General features: G+C 38.6%; 1 protein-coding gene across 1 annotated transcript in view; it reads right to left on the bottom strand.

The window, feature by feature from the left end:
* LOC124404496 (T-box transcription factor TBX20-like) overlaps positions 1 to 13838 on the bottom strand; it is a 32777-nt gene that overhangs the window by 1156 nt on the left and 17783 nt on the right. Inside the window, exons 4-5 of the mRNA XM_046878663.1 lie at positions 11759 to 11923; positions 11529 to 11605 (exon numbers count right to left, since the gene is read on the bottom strand). Coding sequence (XP_046734619.1) covers positions 11529 to 11605; positions 11759 to 11923 — 242 coding nt within the window. The remainder of the gene's footprint in view (positions 1 to 11528; positions 11606 to 11758; positions 11924 to 13838) is intronic.

A 13838-nucleotide genomic window follows, 5' to 3' on the forward strand; every position in this document is an offset into this window, starting at 1 on the left:
GTGCAGTTCGTCATTCCACACACACACACACAGAATATATCATTTATGACAGACGGCGCAGTAAAAAATTGAGAAGAGTTGTCAAGAAGCTCCAGTAGCGAAGCACGAATTAAGGTTATCCTAGTTATGAATTAAAAAAAATATCATTGAGCGGATATCGGGATAACATCCAATAAGCTGTGAAGGTATTTACAATATTCCAAAGACAGAGCTTATATTTTGCGCTTCTTGGTGGAGTTCCAAGAAATTTTGAAACATGAAATGTTGATAAATGATCTGCAGTACATCCGACAGAATATTTTGGGTCGCGCTCTGGTGGTCTTGACCATGTTTTTCACCCTTATCCATTTAAAACTGGCACCCACGGAGACCATCCCACATTGTTCACCACGCTTTCTCTTTTCCGAACCTTGCAAATATCCCTTCCGCGCAGCGGGATAATGGGCCTCAAAAGCCAACGGCTAGAAACCTCTGTCACGTGAACTAGGAAGTATCGCCTACGCAAGAAGAGTATATCTTGCATTCACTATCATCGTCGAAGCCATTCTACAGCAGTGTGAGAACCTTCGAGTCTAAAAAAAAAAAAAACTGATTTGCGTATGAACTCAATGTCTTTCGATCTGGCTCGACATCGTGCGAATATGGCGGTCCATGCAAAAGTAGAACAATGGACTCTGCATATGTGCACGCGTGGTGACTGCACAAGAAGGACGATGGCGTTTGTTTTTTGTCTCGTTCCTCAGCCCCTTCCGACCCTTCTACACTGCTTAGCGAGTAACACGACACCTTGTGCACGGGCATGCATACCGAGCCAAGGGTATGCATACCGCCAGAGGTATAGTGCACCAGGACCCAGCCGACGCAGGCCAGAGGGATTAAGGCCCTGAAGCTAATCGTCAGCGTGCTCGGACTGCCCGGACGTGCTGGACCACACACGGCAGCGTCCGCTTCCATTCATTCTTCTCAGTGTCGTAAAATATCGCTGTCAAGACCCAAACTCTATCGAACCACTATTTGCACTCGCCTATCTGTATCCGAGGAGAATGACTGATTTTTTTACGCATTGAGAAAAATCTCATTGTTTTATAGTTACCAAAAAATCTATTATTAGAAAATATATTTTTTCTAAATAACGTGTGAATGAATAAGTAAAAAATGTGGCAAGTACTGAAGTTACTATATATTGTTAAGACTACATTTTCTGGGAACCACGACACTAATCTTGACACGGTTTCATGGGTGTATTAACATGTGTAAACTAGAGTATTATACTACACGAAATGTATTTAAAAAAAAAATAAAAAAATAATAATAATACATGCTAAATTTTCATCTTATACCCACAGACCAGATTTTTATTCGGATTTGCGATAAACCACGTTTTTCGATTATAGTAAAAGATAAATATATTTGAGGATTAGTTGGGGGTTCGTTCAAGGACGTTGTTCGCAGGGGACGATCAAGTCGAAATGTATGATATTTATGGGAGTATTATTGAGTACTGTTGATGCTGTTGTATTCAATCAACAGCAAATGGATCAGGCACAGATCTTTTCCAATTCTACTATGTCTAAAACTTTAATACTTAAGTTAATACTGAAAATCACCGTCATTTCTAGGTCATTTCATACCTTTTTATTCGCGTCTGGAGTTCATACAGTGGCTACGACTGGGAATTGTTTTCCGTGCACATGATGTGCAGTTCCTGGTAGTTTTTACAAATACATGCAATGCACAATCGTGCAGTTCGGCTTTCACACTGTAATCGAGTATCTGGGCGTAAAAAGTATCTAACGCAACCAAGCACGTGATTGCTTCCAGTTTCATTTCATCGTTGCCCAACACCTAAGCGCCAATCTTCCGGTCTTTAAAGCTTGTTCGTGTCTTATTTCAATGAGAGTTATTATTTTTGTACCGGAGAACGTGTATGAAGCATGCAACACTCAATTTTTTACATAAATTTTTACCGTATCTATAGGTCAAAAGCACTATTCGTGTTACCGTGAGTTTTATTGAATATTCCTTCGCTTTCACAGCCTCTTACAGTACCTTAGTGGTTCTCAAAGAAATAACGGATAAACTCGTAAGTCTGCTCCTAAGCAAGGACTAACAATAAACTAGGAAACTGCTCAATATCAAGTTTGCAAGATCCCTGGTAGACGTCAGGTGAGAAGGCTCAACCAGTCTTCGGAGTATTTTTGCCCGCAGGGACTGTTTAAGAATTCTCGTCGGGGAAACTAATCACTGAGTGTTGTGATTTACAGCCGGAGTAAAGATGAAAGATGAGGCGTGAGGCGTGAGGAAAAGGAACTTACTTCACAATGTTATCCTTCTATTTCAAAAAAGCTATCCTTGGTTATGAAAAAAAAAACACACACACACAATAGCAATAATCAATATTTCTTTAACGATAGTATTACGATTTAATAAATTCTTGCGTATGAGTTCCATAATTAAATTTTCTTAAAAACCAATCAGCCACCTATCTCAATCCAACATATAACCTGAAATGCATTCCCGTTTTATCAACGCAACGAACCTATCCAGTAAACAAAAATCCGATTACACTACAGTTGGGTGTACAGTTTTTGCAGACTGTCACAAGGACAACGTCAATTTTCTGCCGACTTCCCAGTTCTAATTCACTTTTCTCTAAAAGGACAAGGTGTACACTGCCGGGCATTATTCAAAGGTTCGCCTATAGGTATAACTACTGAGTGCGTAGCGTGTGATCGTCCGCATCCCATGATACACCTTTGAATAATTCAGCGCGGTATGCTCGGGGCACTGGATATATATGTATATATATATATACACAATATATATATATATATTAAATGCGTGTACGTGTGTGTAATATATATATAGTCATGTATATATATATATATATATATAAATACACCAATCAGACGACAGGGAATATATTCTCGATATATTTTACTCGAGAGCACACGATATCTTGAAGTATTTTAGACGTTTGAGAACAGAGGAATTATTATTTGATAATCTCGTGGCTAGGACGGACAATAAGCTGAATTCCACCGAACAGCGAAGCCGGGTTATTCCACTGCCTGATACAAGCGTTAGGTAAGTGGTAGGATAATGATAGGTTACACCCGTTGATGGTCAAAGGTAGTCTATCGAATGACTCTCCTCCTCTTCCCTCACTCTACACCATCACTCCTCGAAGCGGCTACTCAAACCGCACACAAGTAGACAAGGGTGGTCTAAAAATACGAACTTTAAAACGTCAGCTTACAAGAAAAGAGTCGCAAATAAGCGCCATGAATGGCGAAAAGAAGGTGAAAAACTTGATTTGACGGTCATCGAGATACAGAGAGAAATTTGCATTTTCATATTTGATTAGCAAATGAGGCATTCATCTATGGGAAGAATGACTAAGGTCGCAACGTAGAATTTTGTAGAACCATGGTTAAAAAGGATTCTGTACCATGAGGACTCTCGACGGTCCTATTTCCATCGGATAAATATCAAATGGAACCACGCCAAGACTGCAGAATACGGAAGAGTGAAACGCCTCGCTAAAGCCGTAGAACATCGCTGGTCAATTACAAAATTACGTATAATAAAGATTGAGGGTCCGTACACCTGAAAAGTTTCTTGTATATTCTGAAAGAATATTTTTATACACTAAGTTCAAGTACATTACCTGAATTTGAACAATGATTGGATTTGGAACTTTAAACAGTGGTCATAGATCTGGTCAACATTGTGATACTAACAAGTAGATTCAAGTATCAGACCTCCGGATCATGGGTTTTGTTGAAAGTTCTAAGGGTGTTTCTTAGACTCAAAATATGGAGCTTCTGATGCGTGATTCTATCTACTTGGCAGATTTTATTTGTCACAACATTTGACTCGTCAAATTTCTGATATTATCAATTGTTCCCAAAGAGAAGTGAGGTCTACGAGATGAAATTACATATCAAAAACTTCATGTATTAGGTCAAAGAAACAATTCTAGGAGTTTGCGCAGAATCCATGATCTACAGTGGTGCAATACTCTTCTTCTAAGGCAATTTATAATTAGAGGTTCATTAGCTGAACAAAGGGAACGAGAACGAACTGTATCGGAAGTGCCATCCTGAGCATAGAAAAATTGAAGTGGCTTTAAGGTGAAGATACCTAGTGAGTAAAAGAAAGAGACAAAGAGAGAGAAAGAAGAGGGTTAAGGCGGTGGTGGAGAAACAGGTAAGGTATAACAGCGAAGAAATTAATAGCCATAAAATATGAATAGAAATTAGCGGGTTTGGGTTGGCGTGACGCGCTCGCTCGCTCGCTCGCTCATTTCCTTTCGGCGCGTTGAAAAACAACAAAACAACAAAATACGGTCGAGCCTGTAATTTAGACGGCTGCCGCCGACCGCGCCGAGAGCACGAAGAAGTGGGTAGTGGTGTACGAGCATGAAGTAGGTATGTACGTGCATCCCAGAGAAATGCACGTTGGTAGGGTTCCTCTGACAATGAGGAGGATCGGGGTGTGAACGAAGCACGCGAGTGTAGTGGAAGGTGGGTAGGTGGGTAGGTGAAAAAGAGGAAGAAGCGGTATGTCTATGGTTGCCAGTCGCTATGGCCCATCGTCCAACGTCGCACGGTAGGGTCTGCTAGGTAATGATCCGCGATAATGACCCTAACGCCTTCGTCCCGCCGACACTGACGACGTCAGCGTTGCACTGCGTCGACTTTTTCCGTTCTTGTTCATAAAATGGTAGCTTTAATGACTTTTTGGCACTGCTATATGTATACCGTTTAAAAACTGGGAGTTCTGGACAAAAAATTTCCGTCGATAAAATTTACAAGCATCCACGAAATCATGCAAAATTTATTTCATCGGTTATTACTATTATAGAAGGGGTGTAGTCACTGATCGCAAACCATTTTCAGGAGTTGACACTAATTCAATACCAGCTTCTAGCGTTACTGTCAAATCTTTGTTTAGATAATCATACAGATGAACGTAAGTTTTTTTTTTTAAGTAATCGTTTTTCAGAACAGCAGCAAATTTTCTTATTCTTGTTCAAATTTTTGGAAAATGGTTATTGCCTTAAAAAGTCTGTTATATCAGTGGACGAAAATTTTAATAGTTCGGAACTTCAAACGTCGCCAATAGACGTTCACGTACCGTGAGAATTTCAGGAAACTGCACGTCAGAGTGCTCAATATTATTTTAGAACGCTAAAGCAAGCTGTTCAACTTTGTCCAGTTAGATCCCAGCTTGAATTTTAAAAACATTCTAAGTGTTTGAGGTTATTTTAAATTATAAGGAAAGCTGGGTTATTCACTGATCTACTCAATTTCGAAAGAGAATGTTATTTTGAAACGGAACAGATTAAGGGCGTATGTAATGAATTTTATTGATCTACAATTATTGATTATTGCTGAACAATAGCAATAGAATTGAACAAATTTGTTTATTGGTAGATGCATTTTGAATGAGTAGAAGCAAGTATAAGGTGATAACGAATGTTGCGCTACAATCTACTTAACAAGAGACTTAACCGATATTTTGATCGATAATCACTATTTATAATCAACAGTATCACGATTCACATTTTTCCTGCGCATTTGCTCGATCTATTAATTAGTTGCAAAACTGAATTTCTTCGCAGGTCGACAGAACCAGTCAGAATATCTCGACTCATCGTAAGCATGACCCTAAACGGTAATTGCGCGCATTAAGTGAAGTTAACGAACCTAACAAGCAGATGATAATCTGAATGCGAGAGACTAAGATTATACTAAATGGTCCAATCAATTAATATAATCAAATCACTCAGAATCAGATAGTTGAAACAAACAATATTAGCAACAATAATCACTATTTCTTCCCGAATAGTATGACAATACCAACTTCTTATTGCGCATCAGTTTCAAAGTTGATCCAGCACGACCCGAATCGCTTGCGAGTCTTACCAAGTTGGCGAACCTGCCAAACAGACGACAATACAAGCGCAGTTAGGTCCAATCAACGCTTGGAATCGACTTGTTTGGCGCATGCGCACTCGAGTTTGCGGTTTCCTTACAATCAGATTGCGACGGTGCAACGTAACCTATAACGTAGTCAGGTAGAGGAGAAGAGACGAGAGGAGGATCCTTTTTCTCTCCCTCTCTCTCTCTCTCTCTTTCCCTCTGTTTCTCGGGGGATCGAACCCGACTCAGAGAACAGCACTGAAGATCGATTCGGGCGGCGTTGTTTTTGCGTTTTAAACGGCAGTTATTAGCTCTGCATTGCTGCTGGGTGCCGGGCTCATCGTGCCGCAGCCGCAGCCGCCAGGCTGCACCTCGAGGTTTCTCCCTCTCGGTAATGCAGCAGGCCGCTAATGGGCCAACGCGTCGGGACGCTGGCGTGCCGGGTGGGGGCAGCGCGGCGGCGGTAATGACAGGCCGCCCGCTCTCGGAGCTAATATAGATGAATGCCTTACCCTCCCTGCTCTCCCGGCCTCTCGCCCGGTCGCCACCCTGGCGTCCCCCGGGCCATCGGGAAGGACAAGGCGCGTTGCGCTGCGTTGCGCTGCGCTCGCTCGCTCGCTCGATCGCCGAGGGAAAAAGGGAAACGGCCAGAGAGAGCGAAGAACCCAATGAGCGAGAGAAGCAGAAACCCCCAGGGCCATCTATCTATCAGCGCCGGCGTGAAGTGGGCGGGTGCTCGCGCTCTGTTGCGGTGAACGGCCCGCTCTCTCATTAAGCCGGTGCCGCCGCGCGCATGCTCGATGGCCCTTCCGCATTATCGGCTCTGCAGCCGGATTTCTATTCTATGTGCTATTGCGACCGCGGCATACGTCCGTCAAGGGGTACCTACGCGACAAAATTCCCTATAATACACCCCTGGTGAAAATTCATAGTACTACGAATTTTTACAGAAATTGGAACATTTTGTATGAATTCGTAAATAATTGTTAATATACATAGTTTTTTTTATAAAGAATTGTTAATTTTCGTTAAAAATTGTAGTACCTTGTAGATTTTTTTACTAAAAAAAAAAATAAATACAAATTTTTATATATAAGTATAAGTATAAGTATAAGTAATACCTACTTAGAATTTTGTACGTAAACCATTATTTGTAAAAAAAAGTTTACGAAATTTCTCAATTTCCCTAAAAGTTTTGATGAAATCCATGAAAATCATTTTCACCAGGGACCTCGAGCAAAACGAACTTTTCTACAGGACTGCGAAAGAACGTTTGCATTTCTACTTATACCTATACAGTGTTCGTACGTGCAGGGAAAACCGGGAAAGTTCGGGAAATATCTCACAGTAGGGAAAAGTCAGGGGAGCCTCAGGGAATTTCGAAAATAAGAATAGAATTTTGAGTCTGTAAAAGAAATAAACTTCTTCTTACACAAAGTGCTGTCGATCTAGAGAGAAAAAAACTGCGCTTAAGATTTTATTTCGTCGCATCACGTCAAACATTCTATGCATATTACTGAATGCCAAACCTTCTTTCGTTTTTTCTTACGAAAAATTACAGGCGGTTTTTTTGTAAATTGATAGTCGGACAGTAATTAGTTAGTCACTAGGTAAAATTGGCGGTATTAGTATGAATTTGAAAAAAAATTGTCATGAATCAACAGCGTATTTCATGAAAGATTACAGGAAAAATCCTTTTTGGACTCGAAGCACTTGGCGAAGGGAATTGAACCGCGGGAACAAAAATTAAAAAATGCGATTATCAGTGCTTAGGAAAAACTTGAGTCTTGACTTGGTAGAAGAAAAAAAAATTCTTAAAAAAAGATCGATGCCAAAACATGCCGAGTCAAGCTTTATTAGGAAACTATTTACACAGTTGGACTAGAGTTTTAATAGTACTTCATTGAAGCCTTGAAATACGGAAAAACAATATATGATCAGTGAAGTATATGAATAATGGTGGATTAAATGTTAATTCAAAGCTGTTCAAAATATACATTTATTCATGGAAACACAAGTATTGCAATGTTTAAAACGCTTTTTACAACTCCGTACTTCAAGCTTATGTTCGGGCAGCTACAACGTATGACAGGAATATTTTAATTATTCCGTAAAAAAATTGGCATTTAATCTCTAATCTGATGATGAGCACTCAAAATTATGTCACTTAATTCCAAAAAAAGTTGAAATGATAAAAAGACAGTTTATGAACATTTTTAAATACAATATTAACATTGTTTCAAAAATTAAATTTCTCTTAGTCATCAAACTTATTTAATTCGAAGTTTATCTGAACATTGTAAATGCCAAATGAGTCGCATAAATTGATGTAGATAATTATTAGATTGCAAATTGGATGCCAACTTTTATTTTATCACAACCAGAACAGCTATATAATTATTTAAAATTTTTGTGGACAAAAGTGTGACGTAAGAAGTTTTTTCAAGTACTCTGATTTTTCACGTCATTGGTCATTCAAATCAATATCTAGGAACTTACTGAGTACAATCGATCCAAATACATATATATGAGAATAATTGTAAATTTTACGATAATTCATTAATGATTAAAATTTTAAGTCCATCGAAAAATCGAAATTTCACTTATGTGTCCCCTTAACTTACGAACCTTGAGGATTATTCCTACATTTTTGTGAAGCATCTGCTTTGACAGGTCCATTCACGCGTTAATTTGTTAATAGCATTTAGGCAAAAAAAAAGAAACTATTTTTGCAAAAAAAAATAGGGCTCATAAAGTATATGTTTTGTCACGCAAGTCCTTCATATGCATTATATATTATACTCGTAACCTATACAGTGTACAAGTATAGCTAATAGATCCGCACGTTACAAGAATATGACATTAACTTATAGCAGTTAGACTCGACGCGGCACATCTGACTATTTCAGTGTCTGTATTTATAATTACTTAGTTTTTTTCAACGGTAATCTTGTAAAATGTGTTTATTTGAACTATTCTCGATAAATCATCTTCACAATAAATCAAACCTCATGCAGTCGTATTGAGCAATGTCAGAGATTTTTATCACATGCAACATAAATAAAACGGCAAATTTACATTACAGAAGAATAAAAAAGGGACAAAAATAATGGCAAATAGTATCGTCAACTAAAATTTTTCACTTTGAAGAACAGTTTTTTCAACTTGTCAAATTGTGAAGTGTGATGCATGCAAAAATCTCTCTAATAAATTTTTTCACTCTTTCACCGGTAGAAGTTTGTTGGCCTGCTTTAACAAACAAAAAAATTTGCGATTGGTATTTTTGAGAACAGTTAACTAAAACTGCCGCAGTCGATATTGAAGCAAGCAGAATTTGCTTTTCGGAAAAAACCGTGAATTGATATCGGGGCAGCTAGTTTTCCGTTTGTCGAATACTCCAACTTTTCACCCGCTGCTCGACAAACGTCCCAAACCTCTACTGGATTCGCGTTACGGAAATATTCATGCATATATCTCGTATAGCAAATGGTGGTTTCACTGTTACCGCGGGTGTAAAATATCCAAGACGCTACATTCGAAGATCGGAAACGAAGATTTCGATACTTGTTAAATGTTTTCCTACCTCAGGTATTGGCTGATTTTGATGAATGAAAAACTGTACAGTATTGGATACAAAAAGGCAGATAAATTTTCTAATTTCTTGTTGTCTTTTCTGTAAATGAAATTTTAGAAATTGGACAATCCAAATTGATGTCACTATTAGACCACCAACGCCCAATGTTAGTAGAATTGATGTTAATTGAGGAAAATGCGAAATAAAAGGACCTTTTCCGACTAGTTGGAGCCTGAGAAACTTTGAAAAGACTTAGAGAATATCGTAGGATCAAAAGCTGTGGAAATGTGGCAAAATTTTTCTATATTTCCGATATAAATGTAGCCGTTGATTGCAAGGACTTGAGACTACGCGCAATTTCTCAACTTTCGTCTAGAGGCGATAAAGTTCTGAAGCGATTAAGTCTCATCGTTAGTATTTTCCAGAATTTTTGGCGTCGAGGACTTTTAGTCTCAGAATCGATTTGCAGGTGACTTATCAGACTATTTGAACCCTCAGGAGTCCGAAGAAGAAATCTAGAACAAACATTTGACCGTTTTTGGCTATTTTTGTCTATTTAGAACCGAACCACTTTTCGTCCCACAATTTCTTTTCTCTATAATTGAATCCTCAGGCATTCAAGAATCAATTTCACCAGGATAAAAAACTTCTGAGTTTCCCAGCTATAACTTTTCAAGTATTCATACAAACATCTTGTCAACGACTTCTCCTGAGAAATGACATCCACAGAATCTAAACGTAAATCGATTGTAGCGTTTTTGAAAATCAGTGGGTATGTGTCGATAATTTTGATGCATCTTACTGTTCCAAATCCCAGACTGTCCATATTGTATTCAAAATCAGCATTGAACGAAAGAACATCCTAACAATAAAACGCATACATGGTCGTCGGATCCTGACAGAATAAAATATTTGCGACAAAGAAGACGATACCAAAATCCCGGAATCATTTTCCAAAAAAATAACCCCAGCACCCAGCAGTTGAGTTCTATCTGACGGTCAATGATGCCTAAAAAATCGAGCGGATTCCCTCGTCCTTTAGGCGTGACGGTAATTCGCTTGTCGCCTCTTCCAACCTACCGATCTCATCTGTCGCTAGTAATCTACAATCTTCTAGTTTCGGGGTGCGCGTCGGTGCAGTGCTCGACTCAGAAGAATGGAACTTAAAATGCTGCTAGTAGTTTATCCTGGGTGTGAGTTTCCTGAGGGGCCACAGTATGGCTGGTGAATTTATAGACTAACACCTTTTGCACGCATTCCGCCTAGAATATACCTGCCGAGTGTACCTGTAGAAAGACGTACAATGGCGTTTCAGAACATCGACGCTTTGTCGTTGGTAAAATATTTTGACGCTCGATCGAAGCTCACTTCCAAATTACACGGAGATAAGTATAGCTTGTGTGCAGGGCAGGTGTTGAGACTGAGAAAGGGAAGGAAAAAGGGATCGCATTTAATGCCTACCTTCGCTTCTAGATTCGATTAAGAGGGTTCACAAATTCTGAAAGAAGTGTTTCCGGAATTTGAAGAAATTTTAATCTGAATTATGGAACTGTATCTAGACATTTCTTATTCTCAAACACATTACTTTGTTAAAATTCCTATACCTGTGCCTTTTAATTATTTTTTAGTCATAATTAAGTACAGATATTATTCAAAATTGAGGAATACGGAGACAACCTTGATTTGTTGCTTTTCAAGTGTTCCGAATATCTATAATATGAAATACTTCCCGAATCGTTAGACCTAAATCTTACAACCTGAATACAGCGAAATATTTCTATTAACATGTATCGATTTCCTAGCTTTTATACGTCATTTCGCACGAAGGTGAATTATAATGCAATCGATAATGCGTCCTGACGACTTCGGGAGCAATGCTAGCCATAATTACAAGTGATTTATGTGTATTTATTACTGTACATTCATAATCGCCGTTAATTTATTTAATTCAAATTGTTTTACCTGAGTAAAAAATATTAATCTGTAGATATAAGTACATAAGAGACAAAAAAAATGTTACTCACCGATCAAAATCCGTCAGCCGAGATGAATCGCGAAAACCCTTAGCGAACGGATTGCTGTCAATTTTCAACTTGGTTATCTGAAAGAAAAACAGATATGTAAACCTTGGACATTGAAACGAATGCGAGTTGCGTTGGATAAAAGAAGTTCGATAAAACATAAATCGATGCAATTGTTAAAAATCATCATCTCTTTTTTGCATGTAAAATGTAATAAGCTTAAGAATGCGTACCAGCTGATTCTGGTATGCCGTAACCGCAGTAAAAATGGCTTCCGGAAAGATGAAAGTCTTGTGTTCTTCATGCTGAAGGTCCGTAATCGGGCTGTTGTCCTCCGGCGAACGACATCGAACCAAGTGTATTCTTGGCTGGTATCGGTGCATAGAGTTCAGGATAATCTGCAAAATAAAAACATACAAGTCGAACACAGTGGCTTAAATTTTATTACGAATTGCCAATATTTTGTTTTATCATAAATCACACCTACGTAAAGGAAATTTGTTCGAGTAACTTGACTTGCAATTATATAAAGCGAGAAATAAAATTCTCCTTCCTTCCGCTTTGTGTGCTCAAATTTAAGAAGACATTAAAGTTTTCTGTTTTATTGACGATCACTGAAAATCGTATTTTATACTTTTCTGTCCTCCTGAGTGCTGAAATCTGTTAAATATGAGAAACGATAGAGCTTATAATCTTGCTTTTGTGGTGACTAAAAGTTTGGAAAATTAATCAGAACACTGTTATAAATCTATTTCAAGATTCAAGGTTACAATTTTTTTTCTTAGCAACCCAACAAGAACCAATCGTGAAACGTATAATTTGAGAAAATTTTTCAATAATTCTGTCATCGAGGAGCAGAAGAAGACGTAAAATACGCGTTGTAGGATTCGTCGGTAAGGCAGGAATCCCCCCAACCGACTGAAAACCGTATGAATAATGAGTGCCTATAAAATGATGGGATTCATTGTTCATCGTCGAGACTAAAGGATACGTAGAACTCCCAAGAAGATATCGCGCGATATCTAGTCGGGCATGAAGCACGGAGCAAGTAGAATGTAGATTGGATAGATATGGCAGAATGGATATACGAAAGCTGTGCCCGCCGAGCGAGAGATCGAGCCGCGTCGTGAACCGGTATCATACGCGACACGATTAGTCAAAGAGTATCCTACGCGTGTAGCGATTAGCCCCCCGCAGCGGACGCCGAGACTTTCTTTATTTTTCAGTCACGGGACAGTCGGCCACGCTAGGACCAATCGCGTTTCATAACCTCATACTCATGAGGTAAAATGATGAGTGAGAGCTAAACTGTTTTCCGAAGTTGTTTCATGTAAGGTAAGCTTGAAGTGTTTTGAGTATATATACGGAGTCATGTGACAGATTCAAGAGTACGAACGAGAATTAGTCTGATATTTTCTCGGAACTTTGAATTGATTTGAAACTTTTTGCAAAATGGTTGTGCTATTGCTAGCAAGCGCGTTAAGGCCAGTTGAAGCTAAATAAACATCGTACAAATTTTTAATCTATTTGTTTTACCGTAAGACGAGATTCTAGGTTAGCGCTTACAAATTAGTCTATCATCGTTTCGTATGATTTATCGATCGATAATATCACAAAAATTTTACATCGAACCAATGTTTTATAAACTTAAATACGATCGATTCTCGTAAATATATTCTTCAATCAGTCACGCGGCTCCGTGCTCAAAACAGTTTAAGGATGAATCACCCGGACCGTCGGAATCAAAATTTCGGAAAAGAGAAAAATCCCGTTAGAAAATCTTCAGCAATGTTATAAGCACAGTAATATTCATTAACCATCCGACTAACTTGTTTTCGGTCCGAAATAAAATGCGAGTTCGATTATATACGAATTATGTGACAATGACTCCCATTCTTCAATCATTTATAACCGCGTAAATGCAACTGTCGACGAACATCTTTGCCGCCACAGTTATACCTATCCGTTCTTATCCAATCTAGAGATAGCTAGTTGTAAAAAGATTTTCCAGACGATCTCTGGAGTGGAATAAGCCCGAAATATTGAAATCAGGTGAAAAAAAAGGCTACAGTTGAATCATTTTGAAGCATTTTATTACACAGTAGGGATGTTGTTTGAACCATGTTGACCATCATCGGCGCAAATAACATTACTGGAGATTTTATGCTTGTTCCGTTGTTTTTAGTTTTCGTTAGTTCTGATTCAGACGGTCCAACATATTAGTAAATTTCGAATTCACATTTCAGTTACGTTATATAGGCGCTCTGGCTTCTTGCATACGTGCGTATAATTATAAAACACTGCGTTTAAAAC

The sequence above is a fragment of the Diprion similis genome, chromosome 3 (assembly GCF_021155765.1).
Source record: "Diprion similis isolate iyDipSimi1 chromosome 3, iyDipSimi1.1, whole genome shotgun sequence".
In the NCBI taxonomy this organism is placed as follows: domain Eukaryota; kingdom Metazoa; phylum Arthropoda; class Insecta; order Hymenoptera; family Diprionidae; genus Diprion; species Diprion similis.